General features: G+C 37.6%; 3 protein-coding genes and 2 pseudogenes across 3 annotated transcripts; 4 read left to right on the top strand and 1 right to left on the bottom strand.

Moving 5' to 3' along the window:
- The first annotated feature begins 832 nt into the window (after positions 1 to 832).
- On the top strand, positions 833 to 5,501 carry LOC137725444 (alpha-glucosidase-like). Its single transcript, XM_068464130.1, has 5 exons — positions 833 to 1,150; positions 2,337 to 3,013; positions 3,383 to 3,613; positions 3,704 to 4,350; positions 4,518 to 5,501. The coding sequence occupies exons 1-5, from the start codon at positions 921 to 923 to the stop codon at positions 5,436 to 5,438; spliced, it is 2,706 nt and encodes a 901-aa protein (XP_068320231.1). The 5' UTR covers positions 833 to 920; the 3' UTR covers positions 5,439 to 5,501.
- A 1,441-nt stretch (positions 5,502 to 6,942) lies between these two features.
- LOC137724639 (alpha-glucosidase-like) lies at positions 6,943 to 9,518 on the top strand (annotated as a pseudogene).
- LOC137724640 (alpha-glucosidase-like) lies at positions 9,474 to 10,417 on the top strand (annotated as a pseudogene).
- Positions 10,418 to 10,574: 157 nt separating this feature from the next.
- LOC137725501 (uncharacterized) lies at positions 10,575 to 16,002 on the bottom strand. The gene is made up of 13 exons (XM_068464214.1): positions 15,864 to 16,002; positions 15,096 to 15,675; positions 14,520 to 14,704; positions 14,036 to 14,116; positions 13,909 to 13,950; positions 13,756 to 13,800; positions 13,570 to 13,656; positions 12,879 to 13,005; positions 12,709 to 12,789; positions 12,482 to 12,601; positions 12,013 to 12,077; positions 11,362 to 11,467; positions 10,575 to 10,976 (listed from the first exon to the last, which is right to left on the bottom strand). The coding sequence occupies exons 1-13, from the start codon at positions 15,909 to 15,911 to the stop codon at positions 10,876 to 10,878; spliced, it is 1,668 nt and encodes a 555-aa protein (XP_068320315.1). The 5' UTR covers positions 15,912 to 16,002; the 3' UTR covers positions 10,575 to 10,875.
- A 297-nt stretch (positions 16,003 to 16,299) lies between these two features.
- Positions 16,300 to 19,804, top strand: LOC137725502 (nicotinamide/nicotinic acid mononucleotide adenylyltransferase-like). Its single transcript, XM_068464215.1, has 10 exons — positions 16,300 to 16,439; positions 16,666 to 16,729; positions 16,917 to 16,988; positions 17,195 to 17,282; positions 17,612 to 17,695; positions 17,836 to 17,920; positions 18,445 to 18,524; positions 18,926 to 19,027; positions 19,361 to 19,419; positions 19,490 to 19,804. The coding sequence occupies exons 2-10, from the start codon at positions 16,671 to 16,673 to the stop codon at positions 19,590 to 19,592; spliced, it is 732 nt and encodes a 243-aa protein (XP_068320316.1). The 5' UTR covers positions 16,300 to 16,439; positions 16,666 to 16,670; the 3' UTR covers positions 19,593 to 19,804.
- The last annotated feature ends 4,985 nt before the right edge of the window (positions 19,805 to 24,789 follow it).

Genomic DNA, 24,789 nt, shown 5'->3' on the forward strand with positions numbered 1-24,789 from the left:
TATTTTATAATTTCTTGATGAAGCCTATGAGATGTGCTAATGTAAGAGATAACAAGATTTAAGAACGATAAGAGAAGATTTTAGTCCAAAACACGATGACGAACAATGTTTTTAACGATCATTTAAATAAATAAATAAATAAATATATATATATATATATATATATATATATATATATATATATATTCACACCTTCACACTTTTTTTGCCACTAGTACTACTCTAAATCGTCATGAAATAATTGTTTTACTCGTACGCAAAGTATATGTGAGAGTAATTTTCTTGTTGTTAAGTTATGGAAATGAGCTGCAAACCAAGAGAGAAATTTATAAAAAATGAAATTTTAACAAAAAATTTTCGGTACTGTTTATTTTAATAAAAATATCAATTATAGTGTTATTCACTTTACCCTTTATTTTATATTTTTCATTAAAATTCAAGGATTTCAAATATTTTTCATTAGTTTTAAGATAACTCTCACATGAAATAAGATCAAAATACTGAAAAACACATGAAAAAACGTATGACGTGGTCAGCACCTTTACTTTTTGATTTTTTTGTTTTTGGTTGAGATGTAGGTAGGTACAGCAGCGACATATTTTCATCACGTGTGCAAGATAAAAAAACAAAAAAAAAATTAATGAAAATGATTTGAAAATTTTGAGTTTTAATGATAATGACAAAATAAAGGATAAAATAAATAGTACAAGAATTGATTTTTTAGTATAAAAATATGATTTTTTTATAAGAATTTTAATGAAAAACACACGGTACTATTTACTTTAAAAAAAAAAAATAAAAAATAAAAAAAAGCAAAAGGCAACGTAATCATGAAAATCTTGGCTTCACAGAAAAGCGAGTAATAGAAGTAGAACACAAGAGTTACGAAAACAAACAGATCACCAAATCTACCAAAACCAATGGATCATCATCTGCATCTGCCATTCTTCTTATTCTTCTTGTCCGTTTTCTATCTTGTATCATCTGCAAAAGCAATTGCAGAAGCAGAAGCAGCAGTTGGGTATGGATACAGAATTCAATCTGTCAACTACCACGATTCCTCCAGGAACTCGTTGACTGCTAATCTTGGCCTCATCAAGCCCTCCTCCCTCTACGGACCTGACATCCCAAATCTCAATCTTCACGCCAGGTACCTACTACTCCCTAATTTAACTCAACTAATTAATTATTCTTATCTTGAATAACTTGTATTAGCTGTTGTAGTTGCTTTCCAAGACTACGATTTCATTTTTTCATTCTCCATCATTTTTGCTGGGTTGACCAGTTCATCAGGATAACAAGACATCTCAACCGTCCATTGTAGATACTAGATAATATTCCAACTAATAGATCCTTTGCTAAGACCAAGAACCTTGCTAAGACTAAGGGCTGGTTTGGTATTGATGTGTTTTGAAAAAAAACTGATTCTGCTGTGCTGTGAGAATAAGCGGTTGTGAAATAGTATTTGGTAAATTTTTTTGTAAAAGTGCTTTTGAAAAAAAAAATAGTATTATAGTGTTTGGTAAACTTTTATGTAAAATAGATGCGAAAAAAAACCGATTTTTCAAAGCTGGGTTTTGCAGCTTCTTGTTTTTTGTTTTTTTTCATCCAAAACTGTGAAAAAAAGTTGAAGCTGAATGTTTACCAAACACAAAACAGCTCCCAGCTTTTTTTAATACCAGCTTTTTTCAGAATCAACTCAGTACCAAACCAGGTCTAAGAGTGTAGCACTGTCACTTGCCAACCAACGCCTTTAATTATGCATGAGGGGCTGCGGTTTGGCCAAAACCTACTTTCCTTTTTTAGGTTCGGATTTGGAGATGACGAAATTCGAATGGAAGTATCACGGCTGATGTTGTACTCTACACTATTATTTCTCCTCTACATATATCGTTGAATAGAAGAATTATTAAACTAGCATAAAAAAAAAGCTTCAAACGTAAATTGTCTGTAAGAAAGGAATTGTACAAGAAAGTAAGTATTTTTCGTTATGATATTGATGTGATAATATCTAGTTATATGCATCTTATTTTTTTCATACAAGCGATATTCTATTTTAAACTAATTATTTTAAAAGAAATTCAAATTCAAGTAAATAGAGAGCATCACATCTGCTACAGCCAATTAGGTTTACACCCGCATTTTAGCCAATTAGAATTTAGATCTGATCATATTTTTAATTTGAACTTTGAACCATAAATAACAGGGGGGTGATGTGTTTTGCTGGCTATACAAGTTAATAATTCAGATTCAAATACTTACAACATAAACATTTCATGTCATCAAATTTTCTAGCAAGAAAACATTTCATGAAATTATCTTAATCATGCATGCAGCTATGAAACCAAAGATCGTCTAAGAATTCGAATTACAGACTCAAAGCAGCAACGATGGGAAATCCCCCAAAACATGATCCCCCGCCAAACCAAAACGCCCACACCCACCCCCCACCACCACTGCATCTCCTCCAGCGACTTTGTCTTCACTCTCCGCAACACCACCCCATTCGGTTTCACTGTCACCCGCCGCTCCTCCAACGACATCATCTTCGACACCTCCCCCCACTCATCAGACCCCAACACCTTCTTGGTCTTCAAGGACCAATACATCCAACTCTCCTCTTCTCTCCCCCAAAACAGATCCTCCATTTTCGGCCTCGGCGAGCACACCAAGTCCTCCTTCAAGATCATTCCCAACCAAACATTGACTCTCTGGAATGCTGACATAGGTAGCGTCAATCCCGACCTCAACCTTTACGGGTCCCACCCTTTCTACCTGGACCTAAGGTCCGCGTCTCAAGATGGTGGCAAGACCGATGCAGGGACATCTCATGGGGTGCTGCTGCTGAATAGTAATGGCATGGACATAACATACAGCGGTGCTAGGATTACTTATAAGGTAATTGGTGGAATTGTGGACTTGTACTTCTTTGCTGGGCCGACGCCTGAGTTGGTGGTAGAGCAATATACAGAACTCATTGGTCGTCCTTCCCCTATGCCCTACTGGTCTTTTGGTAAGTTTGATGCTTAGATTATATATTGAACTTTGTTAGCTATGTATCCTACCAAAGTAGTGCTTGAACGATCACATTTTCGTGCCACATTGGTTATGTGACATGCACGAAGCAGTGAGTCCACTTGTTACATCAGTTGTTACGGCCAAGAATACTGTTATTTGTACCATATGTCAACTGACGATGTGATTTCATTTGCTTGTCCGTACTACTGACATAGTATGCTTTTAGTTTTGATTTCAGTTTTTGAACCATATCCATTTCATTCACTTACTTATACATCAATGGTTCAAGTAAAAATAGGAAGACTACTGATGACAATACGGTTCTTATGCAATTCATATTAAGTTGATTTCATTCCTGCTGAAGGATTCCACCAGTGTCGATATGGTTACAAGAATGTTTCCGATGTTGAGGGCGTGGTTGCTGGTTATGCAAAAGCCAGTATCCCTCTTGAAGTTATGTGGACGGACATCGATTACATGGATGCTTACAAGGACTTCACTCTCGATCCCGTCAACTTTCCATTGGATAGGATGAAGAAATTTGTTAACACTCTTCACCAAAATGGTCAGAAATATGTCCTCATCTTGGATCCTGGTACGTACGCAGCCTAAAGCCTAAACGCTAATTGTGTATTCAAATTATTGAATCACAATAGCAGGAATGATCATATGCTTTCTTTGACAGGTATCAGTAACAACGATACCTATGAAACCTACATCAGAGGGAAGAAAGCAGATATATTCATCAAGCGCAATGGAATTCCTTACCTGGGAAGTGTATGGCCTGGTGATGTCTACTTCCCTGACTTTGCACATCCACGTACTGAAAAATATTGGGCTAATGAGATACAAATATTTCAAGATGCTCTGCCTTTTGACGGTCTTTGGCTTGATATGAATGAGATATCCAATTTCATAACCTCTCCTCCCACTCCATCTTCTACACTTGATGACCCTCCTTACAAGATTAATGATTCTGGAGTCCTGCGTCCGATCAATAACAACACTGTTCCGGCATCAGCGCTGCACTTTGGTAACATTACAGAATATAATGCACATAACCTGTATGGACTCTTGGAAGCCAAGGCAACAAACAAGGCCTTAATCAATGTAACTGGTAAAAGACCGTTTATACTTTCTAGATCAACTTTTGTAAGCTCCGGTAAGTACACAGCACACTGGACTGGAGATAATTCTGCACAATGGAGTGATCTAGCATACACAATTCCAGGCATTCTGAATTTTGGACTTTTCGGAGTTCCGATGGTTGGAGCTGATATATGTGGATTCTCTGGAAATACTACTGAAGAACTCTGCCGGCGATGGATTCAGGTAACCAATGATTTTTAACTGAAAATTTTGATAAAATATTAGACCACATTATATATCTTGATTCACATATGACTTTATTTACACTTAGCGAGGCCAGTCTCTGAACATTTGCATACCTGTCGAGTCAAACTTATGTGATTAACTTAGTTAGCTATGTGTATATGTAGCTAGGGGCCTTTTACCCCTTTTCAAGAGATCACTCCGACAAGTTTACAATCCGTCAAGAGCTCTATCTATGGGACTCAGTGGCAGAAACATCCAGGAAGGTGCTTGGGCTGCGCTACCGGTTGCTCCCCTTATTTTACACATCAATGTATGAGGCACACATAAAGGGAACCCCAATTGCAAGACCCCTTTTCTTCTCATTTCCTCAAGATACCACAACTTACGAGGTCAATACGCAGTTTCTGATTGGTAGAGGTGTAATGGTATCACCTGTGTTGAAGCCAGGAGTCAATTCAGTTGATGCATATTTTCCCGCTGGAAACTGGTTTGATCTCTTCAACTACTCGAAATCAGTAAGTGTAAGTTCAGGACAGTACATTAGGCTGGATGCGCCGCCTGATCATATCAACGTGCATGTCCACGAAGGAAATATTTTGGCGTTGCAAGGGGAGGCCTTGACAACACAAGCAGCCCGAAAGACTGCATTCGAGCTCTTGGTAGTTTTTAGTAGCAACGGACAAATTACAGGAGAAGTTTTCCTGGACGACGGAGAGGAAATTGAAATGGGAGGAGAGGGAGGTAAGTGGAGTTTAGTGAGATTTTATGGTGGAACAGAAAAGGGAAGTGCATTTGTAAGGTCAAATGTTGTAAATGGAGGATTCGCTTTAAGCGAAAAATGGATCATTGATAAAGTTACCTTCATTGGGTTGGAAAAGGTTGGTCATGGATTTGAAGGGTATGCGCTCAACATTGCTAAGGGAGCAAGTTTGAAGGGAAACACACATATGAGAACAAGCTTTGACAAGAATAAGCAGTTTGTCACAGTGGTGATATCCGACCTTTCGATTCTTATAGGAGCAGAGTTTAAGTTGGAGTTGAAGCCGAAGCACACTGCTGAACGCACTTTGCAGAGAACAATCTGAATGACTGCACGCCATTGAAATTTATGGATCGAAAATACTCTAATATTAATATACACATATTCTGCAATTGTTTGTGCATTTGCAAAACTTTGATTTGCAACCCAACTTTTTAAAAGCAGTTCCATATGATCATTGCTTCAAAGATACATTCTTCCCTAAATATTTTCTTCACCAATTGTGATTTAACGCTCATCCTTAACAATTGTCCTTAACAACTGTAGAGGTGAAGATTGTTGGAGATAAGTTACTAAATTTTGCAAGTCTTTCCTCTTTGGGCAAGATGACAGTATGGGCTCACTCAGGTGGCCCGTTGAGTATTGTTGTCAATGGTGGGTCGCTGGCCGGATTTTTTCGTCGATGGTGCTTGGTATGCCGGAGGAAGCCGTAAGGATTGTTATGTGTAACGAAGCGGCATACAAGTTTGACATATGACTTGTGACCTAATGCTCAGCTTGCATTACGCACGCCCTATCCTCACGTTAAGGCACGCCCCATCCCTGATAAACGAGTAGCAAATCACAAGAATTTCTTAGGTTTGATTAACAAAAGGTGCAAAGGAAAATCAATTACCACTATGTAAAAATTAAAGAATGTCTTTTGAGTGCTTAATCCAAGTTTGTTGTTCAAACTGGCCTGCCTGCCTGGTGTTTTGTGTTTGAGCTTGGCCTATTGGATTAATAAATCAAGATACATATGATTTCCTTCCATATGCTCAGTATATGCATTACTTTCTCTAATCTCCATTTCCATATAAGAAACATTTGTCTAAATCTTTTCTTTTGGTTTGAGATATCTATGAGAGTCTTCCCTTTGACCAGGTTGAAAGCCCCGACTAGGTTTTTATTGAGGCCCATCTAAGCACACTATCCTTCGAGATTGTACGTTATCGTTTTCTCAACTTAATGAATATTGTACTTTTTTCAAAAAAAAATATTTATGAGTTTCTTCCCTCCAAATCCCCCTCCCTTTTTTTTGTCGAAAAGATATTTATGAGTTTCAATCCTTTCTTGTTTAAATAGTCACGATTAAATCACGTCAACATCTGCTATTGACTTCTTTAGCGGATTGGAAGGAGGGAATTTAGAGGGAAGAGAATCCTACTCTTACTAAATATGTTTAAGTTTTGGATATAGTCAATCCATGGAGTTTGCTGTTAGCACTGAGAAAGCTCAATCCCCGGGATATATTGCAGCTTAAAACGTGTTATTACTTCCTAGACATGATTTTTTTCGGTTATAAAGTAAATAACAAAGATTTAATCTTGTCGCAACAGGTAATATAATTACTCATGTTACATTTCACGTTTTTCATAGATGAGGGAGCTGAGTTTTAAAAGCTATATAATTTAAGGAAAAGTTTGATTAAAAAAATAATCCTTAGTAATCCTCAGAACACCAAGTAGCGATTGCAATTGAAACACAGAAAATGAAGATGAAAGAAAACAGATCAAATACACCATTTTTGTTGTGTTTTTTCTTTGTTTTTAGTTTATTTGCGTCATCCAATGGCCAGCAGGGAAATGATGGAGAAGCAGTCGGGTTTGGATACGCAGTTCAATCTGTCACCAATGATACCTCTGGGACTTCAATCTTAGCCTCATCAACACCTCGTCCACTTATGGACCTGACATCTCAAGTCTCACTCTCTACGCCAGGTACTTTATCTATATAATTAACCCCATTAATCTTATGATTTTAACTAATTTATTAGATGTTATCAATTGATTTCTGAGATGAACATTAATCGTTTGACTTAACACAAAATTATAAGCTAATGTTCTTTTAACTATAAATCATACGAAAGCAAAGTAACTCGTAAATTTAAAAATTGAATTATTTTGTGTACACGTTAAACTCTGATTTGTTTGAAAAAAGAACAATCTTTCCCTTATGAGTTACATTCTTTTTCACATTTAAGTGAGTTTCTTTATCTTACCATATTTTGCATGTTATATATATATATAACCTCACACCTTTGACTTTCGAGTTTTGAATTTTTTTTTTTTTTTTTTTTTTTGGGAAACAGCTATGGAACCAAAGATCGTCTGAGGGTTCGAATAATAGACTCAAACCACCGAAGATGGGATATCCCTCAAGACATCATCCCCTGCCAAACCCTAAACTCAACCACACCTCCTCCCGACAGCGACCTTGTCTTCACCCTCCGTAACACCACCCCATTCGGCTTCACTGTCACCCGCCAGTCCACCAACGACGTGGTTTTCGACACCTCTCCGGACCCATCAAACTCCAGCACCTTCCTCGTCTTCAAGGACCAGTACATCCAGCTCTCCTCCTCCCTTTCCCAGAACAGGTACTCCCTTTTCGGCCTCAGCAAGCACACTAAATCCACCTTCAAGCTCATTCCCGGCACCACCTTCACCTTCGGGGGTGCTGACATCCCCAGCGTCCAAACTGACGTCAACCTCTACGGGTCCCACCCCTTCCACCTGGACGTCAGGTCGTCCTCACCAGACGGCAAGCCCGACGGTGCTGGAACATCTCATGGAGTGTTGCTGTTGAATAGCAATGGCATGGACAAAAGATACGACGGCGATAGGATTACTTATAAGGCCATCGGTGGTGTTGTGGACCTGTATTTCTTTGCCGGACCTACGCCTGAGTTGGTGGTGCAGCAGTATACTGAGCTCATTGGTCGGTCGCCCTGCCCCTATGCCCTATTGGTCTTTTGGTAAGTTGCTCTAGAGTGTAAATATATTCAACTTAATTTGCTATTTATTCTATTAATCTATTTTATAGTAACCTAGAAGGATCACATTTTTGAATCGTACTAGTTCATGATTACTGAATATCTTGTTACATCAATTATTACAAGGATCCGTTCCATAATTAATCGATTAGTGACCAACCACTTAACATGGCACTTGGTCAACAAATATGATCTTCCTAACATTGTTCGAGCACTCGAAAAAACATGATTTTGGATTCACATTTTAATAATTTCATGCTCAAACTATTCATGTTAATGGTGAAGGATTCCACCAGAGCCGATATGGTTACAAGAATGTTTCGGATCTTGAAGGCGTGGTTGCTGGCTATGCAAATGCAAGTATCCCTCTTGAGGTTATGTGGACAGACATTGATCACATGGATGCTTATAAGGACTTCACTCTTGATGCCTCAACTTTCCAGTCAATAAGATGCAGAATTTTGTGAATACCCTTCACAATAATAGCCAGAAGTATGTCCTCATCGTTGACCCTGGTATGTAACCTTACGGTTTAATGTCTGTTTAGTGTCCTCTAGTTATTTTTCTTAAAAGTTTGTAATCGATTATATTTTTGCATATTTTCCTTTTCTTACGTGATTATTTTCTATTTGCAGGTATTAGTACAAATGCGAGCTATGAAACCCTAACCAGGGGGAAGCAAGCAGATATATGTATAAAACGTGATGGCAGTTATTACCAGGGGAAGGTTTGGCCTGGAGATGTCTACTTCCCTGATTTTATTCATCCACAAAGTGAAAGTTATTGGACAAATGAGATCAAAATAGTCAAAGAGACCCTTCCTTTTGATGGTGGCTTGACATGAATGAGATTGCGAACTTCTTAACCTCCCCTCAAACTCAAAACTCTACACTTGATGATCCGCCATACAAAATCAACAACGGAGGAAACCAGCGTCCGATAATTGGTAACACTGTTCCGGGATCAGCCCTACACTTTGGCAATGTTACGGAATATGATGTTCATAACCTGTTTGGCCTCTTGGAGTCCAAAGCAACAAACAAGGCCTTACTTAATATAACTGGGAAGAGACCCTTTGTGCTATCTAGGTCAACTTTTGTGAGCTCTGGTAGGTACACAGCACATTAGACCGGAGACAACGGTGCGAAATGGGAGGAATTGGCATATTCCATTCCAGCCAGTTTGAACTTTGGACTCTTCGGAGTTCCGATGGTTGGAGCTGATATCTGTGGATTCTTAGGAGATACTAATGAAGAACTCTGCAGGGGTAACTGATAAGCATTGAATTCCGAACACTAAAACAAAAAACTAGACCATGTTATGTAACTTGCAAAAGTGACTAAACTCACCTATGTCTATGTGTAGGTGGGAGCCCTTTACCCGTTTTCAAGACATCACTCTGATATCCATTCAAGCCGGCAAGAGCTCTACCTTTGGGAATCAGTAGCTGCATCAGCCAGGAAGGTGCTCGGCCTGCGCTACCGGTTGCTCCCCTTGTTTTACACATCAATGTATGAGGCACACAAAAATGGAACCCCAATTGCAAGACCCCTTTTCTTCTCATTTCCTCAAGATATCAATAATTACGAGATTAGGTCACAGTTTCTGATTGGTAGAGGTGTGCTGGTTTCACCTGTGTTGAAGCAAGGGGAAAACTCGGTTGGGGCATACTTTACTGCAGGCAACTGGTTCGATCTCTTCATCTACACGAACTCGGTGAATGTAGGCTCAGGGCAGAACGTTACACTGGATGTACAGCCAGATCATATCAACGTGCATTTTCGCAAAGGAAATATATTGGCCTTGCAAGGAGATGCCTTGACAACAGAAGCAGCCAGGAAAACTGCATTCGAACTTTTGGTGGTTGTTAGCAGCAGTGAACAGAGTACCGGACAAGTTTTCTTGGATGATGGAGAGGAAGCGGAAATGGGAGGAGACGGAGGCAACTGGACTTTACTACACAAAATGGAAGTCTACATCTAAGCTCTAAGGTCAAAAACGAAGGATTCGCTTTAAACCAAAAGTTGATCATTGAAAATGTTACCTTCATCGGGTTGCAAAACGCAGGCTGGGTGGAAGGGTATACTTTCAACATCACAAAGGGAGCAAACTCGACCAGAGATATAAAGGCCAGCCTTGACAGTAACCAGCGGTTTGTTACGGTACAGATTTCCGGAGTAGCTATTCCTATAGGAACAGAGTTTGAGTTGGAGCTTAAGCATGGAAATCCTCTGAACAGCTCTGGAAACAAAGCTTTCATAGGCCTGTAATATTTGGAACAACTTTTTTTTCTGATAAGAAAAGTTTCTGAAGTGATTGCAGATGAAAAATTGCAAATTTTTTTCCTTTTGCTGGAAAGAGACACCATCAAGCAACGCCCAAAAAGTTCTTTTGAATGTTGAATCTCAACCGAGAGTCCTAGTGCAATCAACATGCCTATCATCTGGTTTTCGTTCTAATCCAGTCTCATCAATACAGGCTCATCCACGAAAAGTTTTTATACACACACTGCAGATCATTTTGGAAAACGAAGCAAGTTTACAGTAAAATTGAATATCTGATCCAAATTTTCAAGAGCATATTAGTTTGATCATTCCCTCAAATATACCTCTCAATTTGAACAGCCACGATTAAATTATATCTTACAGAAATCTTTCCTTCACCTCTTGTGTAACAACATACTCGAGAACAACTGTCTCTGAACATTTATTGAGGTCTGGAATTCGCATTAGCCTTTTGAAGTCCCACCAAATTCTTCTAAGAGGCGCTCGATGGTCTTTCTCGATGTGACCTTGTCAATCTCAAATGCTTGCATCTCTGCTCCAAGACCTGCACGAGCACCATGAGGAAGTTTAACACCATCATGGCACCATAACGCAATTTAAAATTAACCATCTTTTCAATCCCGGATGATGTGTAGCAATTAAAACGAAAAAATACACAATTTTTTAGCAAGAACAATAAAGAAACCAAAGAAAAACAACTGGAGTTTCTACGTCTCACAATTTTCTGGCAATAATGAGTTTAGTCAGAATCGATGAGATCATTATTGCTACAAACCTCTTTATATGAATGCCAGTCAGCAGGATGAAGACAACCAAGTATGTATTTCTAACCTACTCTTCCAGAGATCTCAAGTTGGACTAAAATTCCCAATTTTTCCGGCCACACAAACTGTAGTGCGTGGCCTGTATTATTTTGAAGTGATTCTTACCTGACTGATGAATGGCTTTGAGAGGCAGTTGGGAATCACTTGAGTCGAAGAAAAACAGCAGATTTTTCATGAGCTCCACTGACTCAGCAGCCACTAGGATCTCTCTCTGTATTCGACCACATACATGGACAATGTCAGAGCCTCTACGATAAGATAGTAAAACGCTACACAACCCTTTTTCTAGACAACATATTCAGTTTGTTCTAAAAAAAGACCAGAGACTGTGACTGCAGCAAAATATGTATGGATACTCAGAGAGTCGGTGGATTACTTATTATTGAGTGCATACTTGGCTCATTTTGTTTAAAGTACTCCCCATCCCATGAGGAAAGAAATGCCAAAAGGCCCTTAGATGAGCACTTGGCAGTCCAAAATTAGGATACAAAATTGCAATCACATCAAAGTCAAACACAGAAGTTTGAGTTGTTCGAACATCGAAGTTACAATAGACTCTCAAATGATCAATCCTTAACCCACTCGAAGCTTTGGCTTTATTAATCATGACTCACAAAGGAAATGATTCAAACCCTCTTTGAAATAGGTTCGTTTTAAATTAAGCCCCGGGGCATGCCAGATCATTAATGGGTAGAACACGCATTAAAAAAAAAAAGAGAAAATGTCAAATATAACTTATATTAGCACGTCTCTAACCTTGAAGTTCCTTTTCGAATCATAATACCCAGAAACAACCATGAGAAGCCGGAGTTTCTCCATCTCTGAAATTAACAATAAAAACAATGAAAATGCACAAAAAAATTTAAATATCTTTATACTTTAAAGTTTAAACACAAAAAGAATGTCTTTATAGTTTAAACAATGAAATTCATCAAAGTAGTTTGGAACAGGGAAAACAAGAATAAAAGACGTGTAAGTTACTGGCGACAAAAAACTACCGGCAAGATAATATCTTCAAAATTATAGGATGTTACTTCCGTTATTATCAACATAAAAGGAAAGTAAATAATTGAAGTGAGATTGGATTAAAGGTCGACCTATACTATCCGAATTAATGAACAAGCTGACTATTAAAGGCTTCAATACTTCTATTTCCTGCAATATGATAAATGTTTATGGTTCAACTATCTCACGAGAATTTAGTGGATGAAAATCATACACTTACGTTGGAAATTTTTAACTTCATGCGCTGAGGTGTTCTCATGTTGAAGAAGCTGTGCAATTGGCATTCCAATGGAACTCATCCCAACTTGTGATGTTCTAGCACTAGGACCCTCCGGTTTACCTGTTTCAACAACTATTATGTTAGCAGAAGGATATTCCATTACATTGAAGAGCGAAAAGAAATCCCAAGACAAGCTTAAAAGGACTAAGGTTAGTTCAAGTCCAGACCTGCTCTTGTCCACTTTTTGAAATCCTTGCGTAATATATCACCAACCTTGAGATCAGATACATCATACATTTTGTATCTCACTGAAAATCAAAAGTTAAATATAGAGGAAGTCGTTTTAAATAAAGTAAATGAAAACAAAAGATAGGCACGTCATGGACACAATACATACATAACTGGTAAAGGCCGTTGAACCCAAAGCGACCAGCACCATGAATTAACAGTGTAGCCATGTACTTATCTTTGATTGAACACTGAGAACCACACAAGTTTGTGGAGTCTAAAAGGATGGCAGCTAACTGCAAGAAATAGGAATTCCAGAGAAAAAAAAATGTAAAAAGGCAATGGAGGGAAAACTAAAGTCTAAAGTTGAGTATTTCATGGCAAACCAAGATATCAACTACCGATCCCCCCAACCTCACAACCCAGCAACTTAAATGGCTGGCCTACAATATAAGGGTTAAGGATTTGACTACCTATCTTAGGCTACGAGCCGAATCCTGGAAAAGAAAATGTGGAATAGGTACCATCATGCTATACAAGAGCCAATAACTAATAAAATATGAAGTCCAGCAATGTGCTGAAAAGAAAAAAATATGAAATCCATGGAAAATTTTCTACTAGCAGTAAATTACAATTGACTGAGGTAGCCAAAGATGGACGCAGAAAAAACGTGGGAGGTTTTTAACTCGTTGCTGCAAAGTACATGGTCTCTATGGTGGAGCATGAACGGGACACAGAGAGAGAGAGAGAGAGAGAGAGAGAGAGAGAGAGCTGAAAACAGTGCACCAAGAAATAGGTCTTTTAGGTCTTGAAATAAGTTGTTTACATTTTACAGCATGAAAAAGGAAAAAGAAAGGTACCAAAAGTCTGCTGAATCCTTGTCCAGCCAAAATCTCAGGTAAAATCAGAGAAAACTTCTCAGCAACAACTGTGCAGCATGAGCTATCCTGTTTAGATAACACGATAATCAGGATATTCATTCATGTTAAGGACAATAGGGACAAAGGAAGCCACTAAGGTTACAATGCATAGGTTTCAATCAATACTTCTGCTACAGTAACACTCTTAACCCAGGGATATACAGATTCTCCCTGTAAAACAAGACAAAATCTTATATTAGGCAACTTTTAGCTACATTGAACGTGTCAGCAAGTAGTAGGATAAGCTTAAACGCATCCGCTTTGATTTCAGCAAATCACCTGTTTGCAATTGAAAAATTCAACTACTGCCTCTTTCAATCCCTGATATAGGAAGAAAAGAGTATGAATCATTTCCCATGGTAAAATAAAATTTCAAGTATATCCCAATTTTTGGAATTTGATTTACCTCTTGCTTGGCTGGGAGCTTGTGGCCATTTAATAGAACTATTTTAAGACTCCCAAATAGATCATAATATGACAGATCAATCTGCTCAAAATTTCACGGTGAAAGGTAAACACATAAGTTGAACAGGCATGCCATAATTGAAAAGTTATATTTCAGGACGCAACTGGTCACAGGTAAAGTTGAAAAATTAGAGAGAAAAAGAATCCACATAAGTAATCTGTAAAACCGCATGATTCATACGTGATTCAACAATAGGGATGTTCCACATTTCATCACAATATACACAGGATGGGTATAAGTGATACTCATGGAATATAAGCAGCAAGGAATAAACAAAATTTCCAAAAAACAAAATAAAAAGAATCTGCAGGTGCAGCATTTTTGTATTAAGTCAGTTCTTGGAATATCATTGCTTATCAGCACTAATCTACCCAAGTGAAAGAAAATAGGAGACCACAGTATAACATTAGTCAATAGAACGTACCTCATCCACAAAGATTAAGGACGACTGATCAATTTGACAAAAATCAAGTAACCATTTGAGTTCAGCTTGAGAATTTATGTCTGACCTCTTCATGTTGATAACAGGCACTGTACACAACTGGTCACATTTTTGTGTTTCATTCAGGTAGAAGGCATAAGTGATGGTTGAAACAATGGATCCAACATCTGCAAATTGTCCAAGAGTGGCAAAAATGTATACTCTGACATCAATTCACAAATTTGGCTGAAAGAAATAGAAAATCACAATGAACCTCCTGAAACACATATTATCAGCATTGCAATACAGTGTTTCTGACATTTTTTAAATTTGTATTAACAAAAGATATGGACTTATATAGTATTAGACTTGATAACAATTCAAATGATTTCCAATGAATTTTGGATATTCAGGGCACATAGCTGTCTTGTCAACGTTGTCATGAATTGGGTTTGAAACTCATATTGTAGTACAATGTGGTCTCTTATTTACAAATGTAAATTTCAAAAGAAATGATACAGAGATTACAAAAGGAGAAGTACAAAAAACTTGGAAAGGAGATTTAAAGGCAGGCATTACCAGCAATATCTTGAGCCATTACAACGTGTAAGAATTTTCCCGGGACACCGGCATTAACTTCATCCTTTGTGGCTTTGAGAAACAAATTAAGCCTGTAAATGCTTGGACACGACGCAACAATTTCAAACTGCGGTGAGTCCCCACTATAAAACGATGCAGCAGACTGAGGAAGTGAAACAGTATACAGGTTTTCTTTCCTTCTATTCACCCTGAATGATTTCCCACTTGTGACACTTGCTAGACCATTTACTCTACCATGCCTATGATCATTTGCTTCAATGGCAGGCTCATTTAATGTCCTCAAATCAAAGCTAAAAGCTGACTGAGCATTAGCGAACGCAAATGAAGCAGTTTTACCAATTTTCGCCCCTTCAAAGGGCTTAAGAACACTATCATCAGAGAATGGAACTTGCCCTTTTCTTGTGAGTGTGTTACCAATATCCGACGTGGTACGAGAAATGTTCCGACTTCCATGGATTGCCGGAAAATCAACAGTAGGTGGGCTAGGATTCTGATCATCAAGCCTCAAAAGGCCATCGAAAAACGGGTTATGTCTGGCACGGCTGTATGGCTCCTCCACCTACAAATAACATCAATGGGCACAATTTTAAGTACAATTTCAATAGCAAAACGAACAGAGGCTTCCTCTTTTACTCAGTACTTCCCAAATTCAAACCCTCTCTCCTACTCTTAGTAATATCGTTCAAAATACAAAAAATACCGAAACGAAAAGGTTAAGGATCAAATGAACTTGAGTGTCAGACTGACCTGATTGGGCTGCCCAACAGCTCTGGGACTGGGACTCCTGGACCTCATGGTTCTGAATAGCAATACAAGAAAGCGCCAGGCAAATGGTGTTGCAGTTTTGAAGGCGTGAAAGGCCGGCAGAATCCGTGACTAAAACAAGAGCACAAGACGCCATGGGAAGCCTTGTGAAATCCGCCATAATCTTAGCAGAGCTCAACAGCTTAGGAAACAGAGTCTTTAGACAAAGACAAAAGTGTCAAACTTTTCAGCTTAAATTTCACTGCGCCTCACTAATCGATTAACGGATGAAGTTAAACAATAATTCAAAAATAACCCAATAAAAAGGGCCTTTTGTTTGTTTTTTTTCTGGGTGGAACATTTTCAGAGTTTTGACGAGAAAAAAACCATAACTTTTTCTCAGCTGCCAATCGCATCTCATCCCACCCAGCTGCCGCGTCTATCGAACCCATCGAGCGCGAACCCAATACGCGTCTGAGCTTCAGTTCCAACGCCCCGACTCCCTGACCATCCTCGTCGAGGGGACCGGCTCCAAGCGGCGGGAAAGAAGGGACCTTTAAGTCATCGACTCTCAAAAGGGTAATATTTTTTTTTTAACTATTTTCCAATCTTCTAATCTGGGTGTGGCTTATTTTCCAATTTTATAATCTGGGTTTGGCTTATTTGCCGTTGCTTTCACTTGGGTTTTCTATTTGTTGTATCCTTGTGAATGGTTTTTAATGCTCTGTTTGGCTGCTAGGAAAACGTAAGAAAACGTAACATATTTTATGATACTCGTTTAATTCAGTCGTTTTACTTCTTTCAGTTGTGATGGACATTCCTCTGCCTATTAGTAAATTAGCTCTACATTTGGTTAACCACGATGACAAGTAAGCTCACCTTATCTTAAAGACATTAGTTTTTAGCTTGCAGTAGAAAATGCATTACCTTTTAGTTTCCGGAGAATTGAATTTGTTTGTAAATTGCAAACATGGATGTTAATGCTGACAAAATTCGTACCATAAGGTGTAATGTTCTTGGAAATATGGTAGCTCACTCTTTCTCTCTCTAAACTAGGGACAAGAAATACGTAGTCCTAGTAGCAACTGGAAGTTTCAATCCTCCTACCTATATGCATTTACGGATGATGGGTAAGTTGTGGCACAAACTAAATTTCTTTCTCATTTCACAGCTAAATTGTGTATTTACATATATGCAAATTGCGCTCTCTTTATGAACCGGGTCATGGCCTCATAGATTTCATTTTCTACTTGCGGCTTTAGAATCTTTTGCTCAGTTTTCAGTGGAAATTGCAGTGTCTAATGTATATTTTGATCAATTTTGTTGTTGTCAACGGAGCTGGCAAGAGATGCCCTGAATTCGGAAGGCTTTTGTGTTGTTGGAGCTTATATTTCACCTGTCAATGATGCATACAACAAGAAGGTATGTAACCTGTACTAGCGTCTCTGTAGGCATCGGAGTAGAAGGTGCTTTCATATGCCCATGGTTAAGGGTGCACAATATGCCTAACAAAGTTCGAAAATGAGAATACATTAGGTAGTTTGTTGCATGACCCCTTTTAACCATGGTTGTAGAAGCAACGTAGTGATCCCATTTTGTTATTGCACAGATTACTTGGATTATTTGTGATCTCAATTCTGAAGTTTACTTCCTCCTTATCCCACTTAAGTGCTGTAATTAAATCACATAATCAGACATGTTATATCCCTCATTTGCCACAAACTGACATTGTGACTTGGCTGGCTATGTAGGGCCTTATATCTGCTGAACACCGTGTACAGTTATGTCATCTTGCCTGTAAGGGTTCAGAGTTTATAATGGTTGATCAATGGGAGGTATATCCGCCTCTCTCTCCACTATACAAATTCTTTAGAATCTTAGATGATGCTTCTGTAGTGCAGTTCTATGTCTTATGTATTTACTACCACAAGGGTTCTGTGTACTTATATATAGAAGTTATAAACCAATTTTACAGGCAAGACAAAGTAGCTTCCAGCGCACCTTAACTGTTCTATCTAGAGTCAAGGGTTTCATATCTGAGGCTGGGCTGATACCAAGTGGTAAGATCTTCAAAACTGTTATCCCTTGTTTTCCTTTGAACGATATAGCTAATTATTATTTATCCTCACACAGGCTGTTCTTTTGTAAAATTATATGTATGCAAAAGTGCAAATAGACAGTTGTAGATGTAAAGCACATTTACACACCCAGAACTTATGGCTGTAACGTTCTAGGAAGTGTGTCAGAAACGACGCTTGTCATAGTGGTGCTTGAAACCCTGTTTTCTAGATTAAGGAGTTATATGCTCCAGACACTCTTTGTCATTTCAACATATGGTATCTTAAGGCTCTTATTCCATGGATCTGTTAGCTAGAAAATAAAATTTAAAAAAGGCTCTTATTTTTTACTAAAAAGAGCTCTTATTTCATGATAAGCTGCAGTGCTGACACTAATCACAAATTTAGTTTTACAGACTTTTTTGTGTAGTCAATTTGATGCATGACCATTCTGAACCTGGTTTGCAGTTCTACTTCATCATAATTTGGAGGCAATATGATTGATTTCTGTGTCTTGCTCTTGATAGATTCCCTTAAGTGCATGCTTGTCTGTGGTTCTGATCTACTCCACTCTTTTGGCATTCCTGGATTTTGGATTCCTGAGCAGGTACGTCTATATTCTATATTACAGTGGCCATGTATGGTTAATTCGTATAAGATAATCATCTCATTTCTTAGTATTATTACCATGCTGCAGATTAAAATGACTTCATCTGGAGAGTTATACTTGTTTTAGTTCAGTAGCTTACATGTGAAAGTGCTATTCACATCAAAAGGTGGTGAATAGTTCTTAGGACTTAGGAGAAGATTCTATCTTAATTTCCAACAATTATGCACGAATGGATTTTATATTGCTTGACTAGAAATTAACCAATCGTTTAGTGGATCTTTGTTGTGTAATATAAAGTAACATAATTCTTCAATTGGGGTAGGGTTTAAAACTTTTCAATTAGTTGTTTGTGGTTCAAGCAGATGGTAACCCACCATATTCTTGCCCTTATTTATCAGGTGAGGAGCATATGCAGAGATTACGGTGTGGTTTGCATTCGCAGGGATGGACAAGATGTTGACAAGATTATATCAAATGACGAAATTTTGACAGAGAACAAGGTATGTTGATTTACCATTGTTTTCGTGCTCATGGTGAATTGTAAATTTGTAATAATAATCAAACTCTCGTTCAGTGGCATGTCATTGGGTTTTTAGCTACACCTATATTAGTTTAACTACCGCCCAAAATGATGTTATTGTCGTGCAATTTTTAAGTCTGATTCCTGTATACAAGTTATCCAGATTATTCGAATCGTACTTTGCAAGGGTAGAACTGGTATAAATTGAAAAGCAAAACATTTGTTGCCTGAACAGTTTTGATTTGAAGCTTCCCATAGTCCATTGCTTCTGGTCTCTTTGATGTTTGTTGCTAAACCTTTTCTTTTATTACAGGGTAACATAAAAGTGGTGGATGAACTTGTACCAAACCAAATAAGTTCGACGAGAGTAAGGTAAGGCAATCTGATTCCTTGACAGAAATATTAATGGGATTGTAGAACTAACAATTTACTTGCTCTTCAGGGATTGCATCTCAAGAGGATTGTCAATAAAATATCTGACTGCAGATGAAGTAATTGATTACATTAGAGATCATCATCTGTACTTGAACACGAATGACAAATGACGGTAATGTCTTCATCAAAAGTAAGTTGTTACATGTTTATTAGATCATTATGTAGAAAGCAGAAACCAGTAATTAATTGATCGATACTGCACATTGTTAGCAACGGAGTAGAGACATCTTAACCTTTCCGCACTACTTTATATTTCGTGTTCATTCGTTTGTACTTCTACTTGGCTAACAAAACTGCAGTAGAACAGAAAGATCCTTATGTTGCAACTGTGTCAAGTGTTGTTGAGCGTCAATAAAAATCTCGAAACCATTTTTACGTTCACTCTTAACTGTAAACTATAGTGATGTTCTGGCTTCTGAAGGATCAATTTGTGAATGGCCGCACCAATAAACTACATAGTTTGTATATGTTATATTCCAACTACAATCTGATTAGAAAGTCATTCAGAACGTGATACAAAAAAGAAAAAAGAAAAAAACGGTGTTTATTGCAGAATCTGTAGGGTCGATTAGAAAAATACAAGTTTGAAATGCTGCTTGGTATTGAATTGCTACGCGTTTTACGCCGTGCGCAAAGAAGTACTAAACAGAGTAGGTATCAGTCTGGTATGATTGGGGCCGAAAACTTGAATTCAGAAAGAATCTCAAGTTTTTGTAGTACGAACAAGGAAAAAAAGAGGCAGTTGGGTGCCCGCGGTTGACTCAAGTGACCCTAGACCGCGCCCAGTAGGGGCCATTTTGTTTTTTGTTTGATCCACGGGTAGAGGTCCTTTTCTTTGCTAAGGTTTTCCGAGTTGTTAATTAGCGGAGGCAGAATGGCTGAAGATGTAAGATTTCAATCCGTGATGTGAGTTTGACAACCCAAGCGAAGGTAATAGTTGAAGGCAATGCTCCACAATCCACATGACATGGGATTTCTACCGTTTGTGCACTGTGATTTTACTCCTAGACAGAGACCAATAGGCTAGCTCAACCTTGTCTTTTCATTTTTCTTGTCAAACTTTAACTCAGTCCACTTAGCACGGTCTTACAAGCGAAATTTCTAAAATGCGTCATCTATGACGTTTATCTCTAAATTTAACGATTTAGTTTTCTTTAAAGGACTCGCTTAAGTTCCCATTAACGAATAGTGGTCGACATGTTTTATCAAAAGGAAGCAAAGGAAATCCAAAAGCCAACATTTTTACGAAAAAGTTGTTTGCTAAGTTAGTATTGCTGTTTCCGATTCCGAAAGTAGGAAGTTTCAAATCCAAATATTTTTTGAAAAATTAGAGTGAAAATTGTAAACGCAGTAGAGGAAAGTATAATCCCTATGCATCCTGATGAGAATTGGATCCCTAGTGATTCCCTTCCCCCTTAACATTTAATAATTTAACTTACTAATGTTATCGTTTGTGCAAATAAAAAAAACACATGTATTAAAAAGGATAAGCATAATAGTAACCAAAAAATTAATTGAATTTATACATAAGTATATACTAAATATTAAAAAAACAAACAATATATTGCATATACAAATTATATTCCAAAAATTTTAAGATTGCTTCGATTAAAAAAATTTCGAATTTGAAAATTGTGATCTGAATCTAATATTTTAAAAAGAAAATTGGAAATATTATTTTCGATCTTATCCGTCCAAAAATCTACCCTTGATAACAATATTGACTAATGATGGTATTCCTGAACTTTGGCTTAATCCGAATAATTAGTGAAAGAAAAGTGCCAATCTTTTGACCCAATTGATTCATGCACTAGTGAGCTTTTTCACAATGATATTGACATATTTCATTGTGAATTATGAGTTGATCAGTTGTCAAAATCATCTCTGTTGGTCTTCATAGATACTCTTTATGTCCAAGAAAATAAGAATAATGTTGGTGGCTTACCAAAGAAAAAGATTACTGTTGCTGAATGGATTGTCGGTTTGGAAATTTAGAGAGAATAATATTCCCAATTAAAATGTAGACAAAAGTTGAAACAATTAATGTATGCCAACTTTGTTGTACAAGAGGAAGGTTAAATTAGACAACGTGGGATGGTGTGGGTCGTCCTTCTCCGCTAACGTTGATTAGAGATGTTTTTCCAGATGGTGCATGGATGCATGCGCAGTTCGACACAAATCATATAGCAAAACTTTATAGCTTTGTTTACTTGGTAACTTAACCTAAACTACAAAGAGTGAGATTCAAATTGAAATACATAAAGTAAACTACATTCCTCTAATTAACTATTGAAGTACATAGTTAAGTTTTGCACGATTAATACCAACAAATGCAATGCACTGAATCATACAATTAATATAAGGCTAATTTTTAGCTATGTCCCCAGAAACTCGATTTAATCTCAATTTGATCCATGTAAATAAAAAATCGTCACCTTACTCTCTGAAGCTCAAAGTTTGCTCCACTTTGTCCCTGGAACTCGATTTTGATCCCATTTTGCCCATGAAACTTGAAAATCGTTTTTATAAAATTCAAAATTTGCTTCATATTGCCTTAGGTTTGTTAATTTCTTATGTGGGTTTGATTTGGATGCACCAGGCTAATCATTTTTTTTTTTTTCATCTCTTCAATTTTTTTTAAACTTAATATCATCTGATTGTTGAATGTTAACGCATAGTGAAGATTTATAAGTAAATTTATTGCACATGTGACATAATCTTATTGGGTGCTGGGTCCACATATATTTCAAGAGGCGACCTATAAGTTTCAAGGAGAATATATAGCCCACAAGTCAAAGTAGAATTAATTTTGAATATCAGGGGTTAAAAATATAACTTTCACGTTACAGAAGCAAAATTAGATTGCAATGAAGTTCCAGGAAGAGGAACTAAAAATAAGCCTCGGTTTGATGTTACTATTTTCCAACATATTTTTGTATGATATGCGGTACGTGATATATTGAACCGGATATATAAAATAGTAATAAAGCGGAAAGGCAACAAGCACTCACCCTCTGCTGGTCCACCCTCTAAAAGCAGATAAATTGAAAGATCTTCGAGGGAGATCGGGAAAAAAAAAAAGCACACCTTAAAATTGGAGAAAAAGAATGGGGTCGATCATCGATCATGACAACAGTAAAAGCATGTTCTAGTTTCCATTTTCAAATTTTCCATAAAATCGGCGTAAATGGAGCTTATATTATGTTAGATGGACCGACCACTAAACTAATGGGTCCAACTGTGTGCTAATTTTAGATTGTTGGCTTAGTGGCTGTCCATTTTAACCATGTTACAACTGTGGAAAAATGAATATGTGGCCATTTAATTGGGGGACTGAGGAATCAAAATCATCATCCTGTTAGCTAGCTACGGTTGATCGATCTTTGACCTAGAAAGTTTGAAAATTTATGCATGCATGTGCACGCACGCATGCATGCTTCAAATTACAAATAGGAGAAGAGGAAGAGGATGCATGTTTGTCTCTGTTCAATGCAGATACAAACGATGTTCGTATGAAATTATCCGCGTTGGACTTTTCTACAATACCGTCTGGTACACGGACAGTTCTTATATTCACTCACACGTTTGGTATATATATAGAGTCTTGGTCTCCTAAACTTTATGGAATAAAATCGAACAGTAACTAATGATAGTTTTCTTGGATTACAGAGTTCAAGAAAACGGAACTCATATTAGATATTTGACGGAACTCATATTAGATATTTGTCTGAAGTAAGTAAAATTACCTTGGAAAATGTCTCTTAAGTTCTTCACGCGCATGGTATATGGTGTTCTGGTTCTGTGTTGGGTGAAGATGACTAGGATCCAATGGTGGTAGGGTTTTAAAGGAAGGGAAAACGTGAGTACTGCTGTACTGGCTATATACTGGAGATTATTATTAGAACAGTCGATAAATACTTTGGTTTCAAGAATCCTCCGAGTGTACCCAACAAACCTTGCTCAAAAGAAAAGAAGATAGAAAAGCATGGTAATTAAACAGGCTATAGGGGCCGACTCATTTTCCATGTGGCATAATTCATAGCTGACTAGCTTAACAAGTCGTCGTCACCCCCCCCCCCCCCCCCCCCAACCCCCAAAATCCCCGAAAAAAATCCCTACTGACAGAGAGTCCTAACTGACTAGACAAACCCGCATGCATAAACAAATCCCATCATGTACTCAAATGAAAGCGGAGCATAAGAGTGATTAAGTACTTACATGGCACAGATCGTCACAAGAGATTCGCTATTCGCTAACACGAAAAGGCACAAAGTAAACTATTAAGATTACTGTAAATATCCTTACATAAAAGTGATGGTGGGACCCCTAGTTGCACATTTTCATTGAGAAAACTCTAGTGTAACTCATTTCTCAGCCATTTTTTTCTTTAAAAATTAAGACCAGCCGTGGTCAAGTCATGGCAGTCCACTTTTTCAGGGACTGTGAATACCTACTGAGGCATTTTAACGTTTCTTGACCATTATTATGTGACATAATAAATTGAATTTAAGATGAGCCGTGTAGTTTACCAACCTAGAATTCGCCTCAACCACCTCACATAACTTAAATATTTGGGTGGCGTATGCTGTCATTGCGCCGGTGTTACCCATAACTTTTTTATGTTTTTTGTTATAAAAACTCAGTAATATTTTGGTTGGAATACAATCCCATTCATCCGTGCCAAATATCTTGTTGATCCATTTTTAACATCTTCAAATTTTTTAAACATTTGTTTTATAATAAATATAAAAGAATTTTTTCAGCAATAAAATAGGGAGGGGGTTTAGAAGTGCAATGCCACTTCCTGATTCTAATTTATTTGATTTTCCAAATCTCCTTTGTGATAGTTTTTAAATGAGAATTCCTCTCAAAAGGAAAGTGCATCAAAAGTACAAGCACTGTACATGGAAGGAAAATCTCTCCACTCATATATAGGCCGATGGCTCTATCCTCTATATATAGAGTTTACACATCACTTCAGTCTTCATCTCTCTCTCTCTCTCTCTCTCTCTCTCTCTCTCTCTCTCTCTCTTATGAGTTTTTCTTTACATATATACGTTTCTACGGCGATCAAAGAGGAAGCTTCGCTTGGACGTAGAGGCTGCAGTAAAAGGTGACTTGGGTTATGCCTGGCTCCCTGTATGCCACAAGCAGAAGTTCAATCTGTTTCTCGATTGGCTATTGCGGGTGGCGTATGAGGAGTCAAGCATAGTTTCTCCTTTTCTTTTAATCATCTTGCATTCTGCGTTTTCTTGCACATATAAGATTTGAATTCTTTGGTAGTCATATTTGAACCATCTCCATCTT

This window comes from Pyrus communis, chromosome 2 (genome assembly GCF_963583255.1).
Source record: "Pyrus communis chromosome 2, drPyrComm1.1, whole genome shotgun sequence".
NCBI lineage: Eukaryota > Viridiplantae > Streptophyta > Magnoliopsida > Rosales > Rosaceae > Pyrus > Pyrus communis.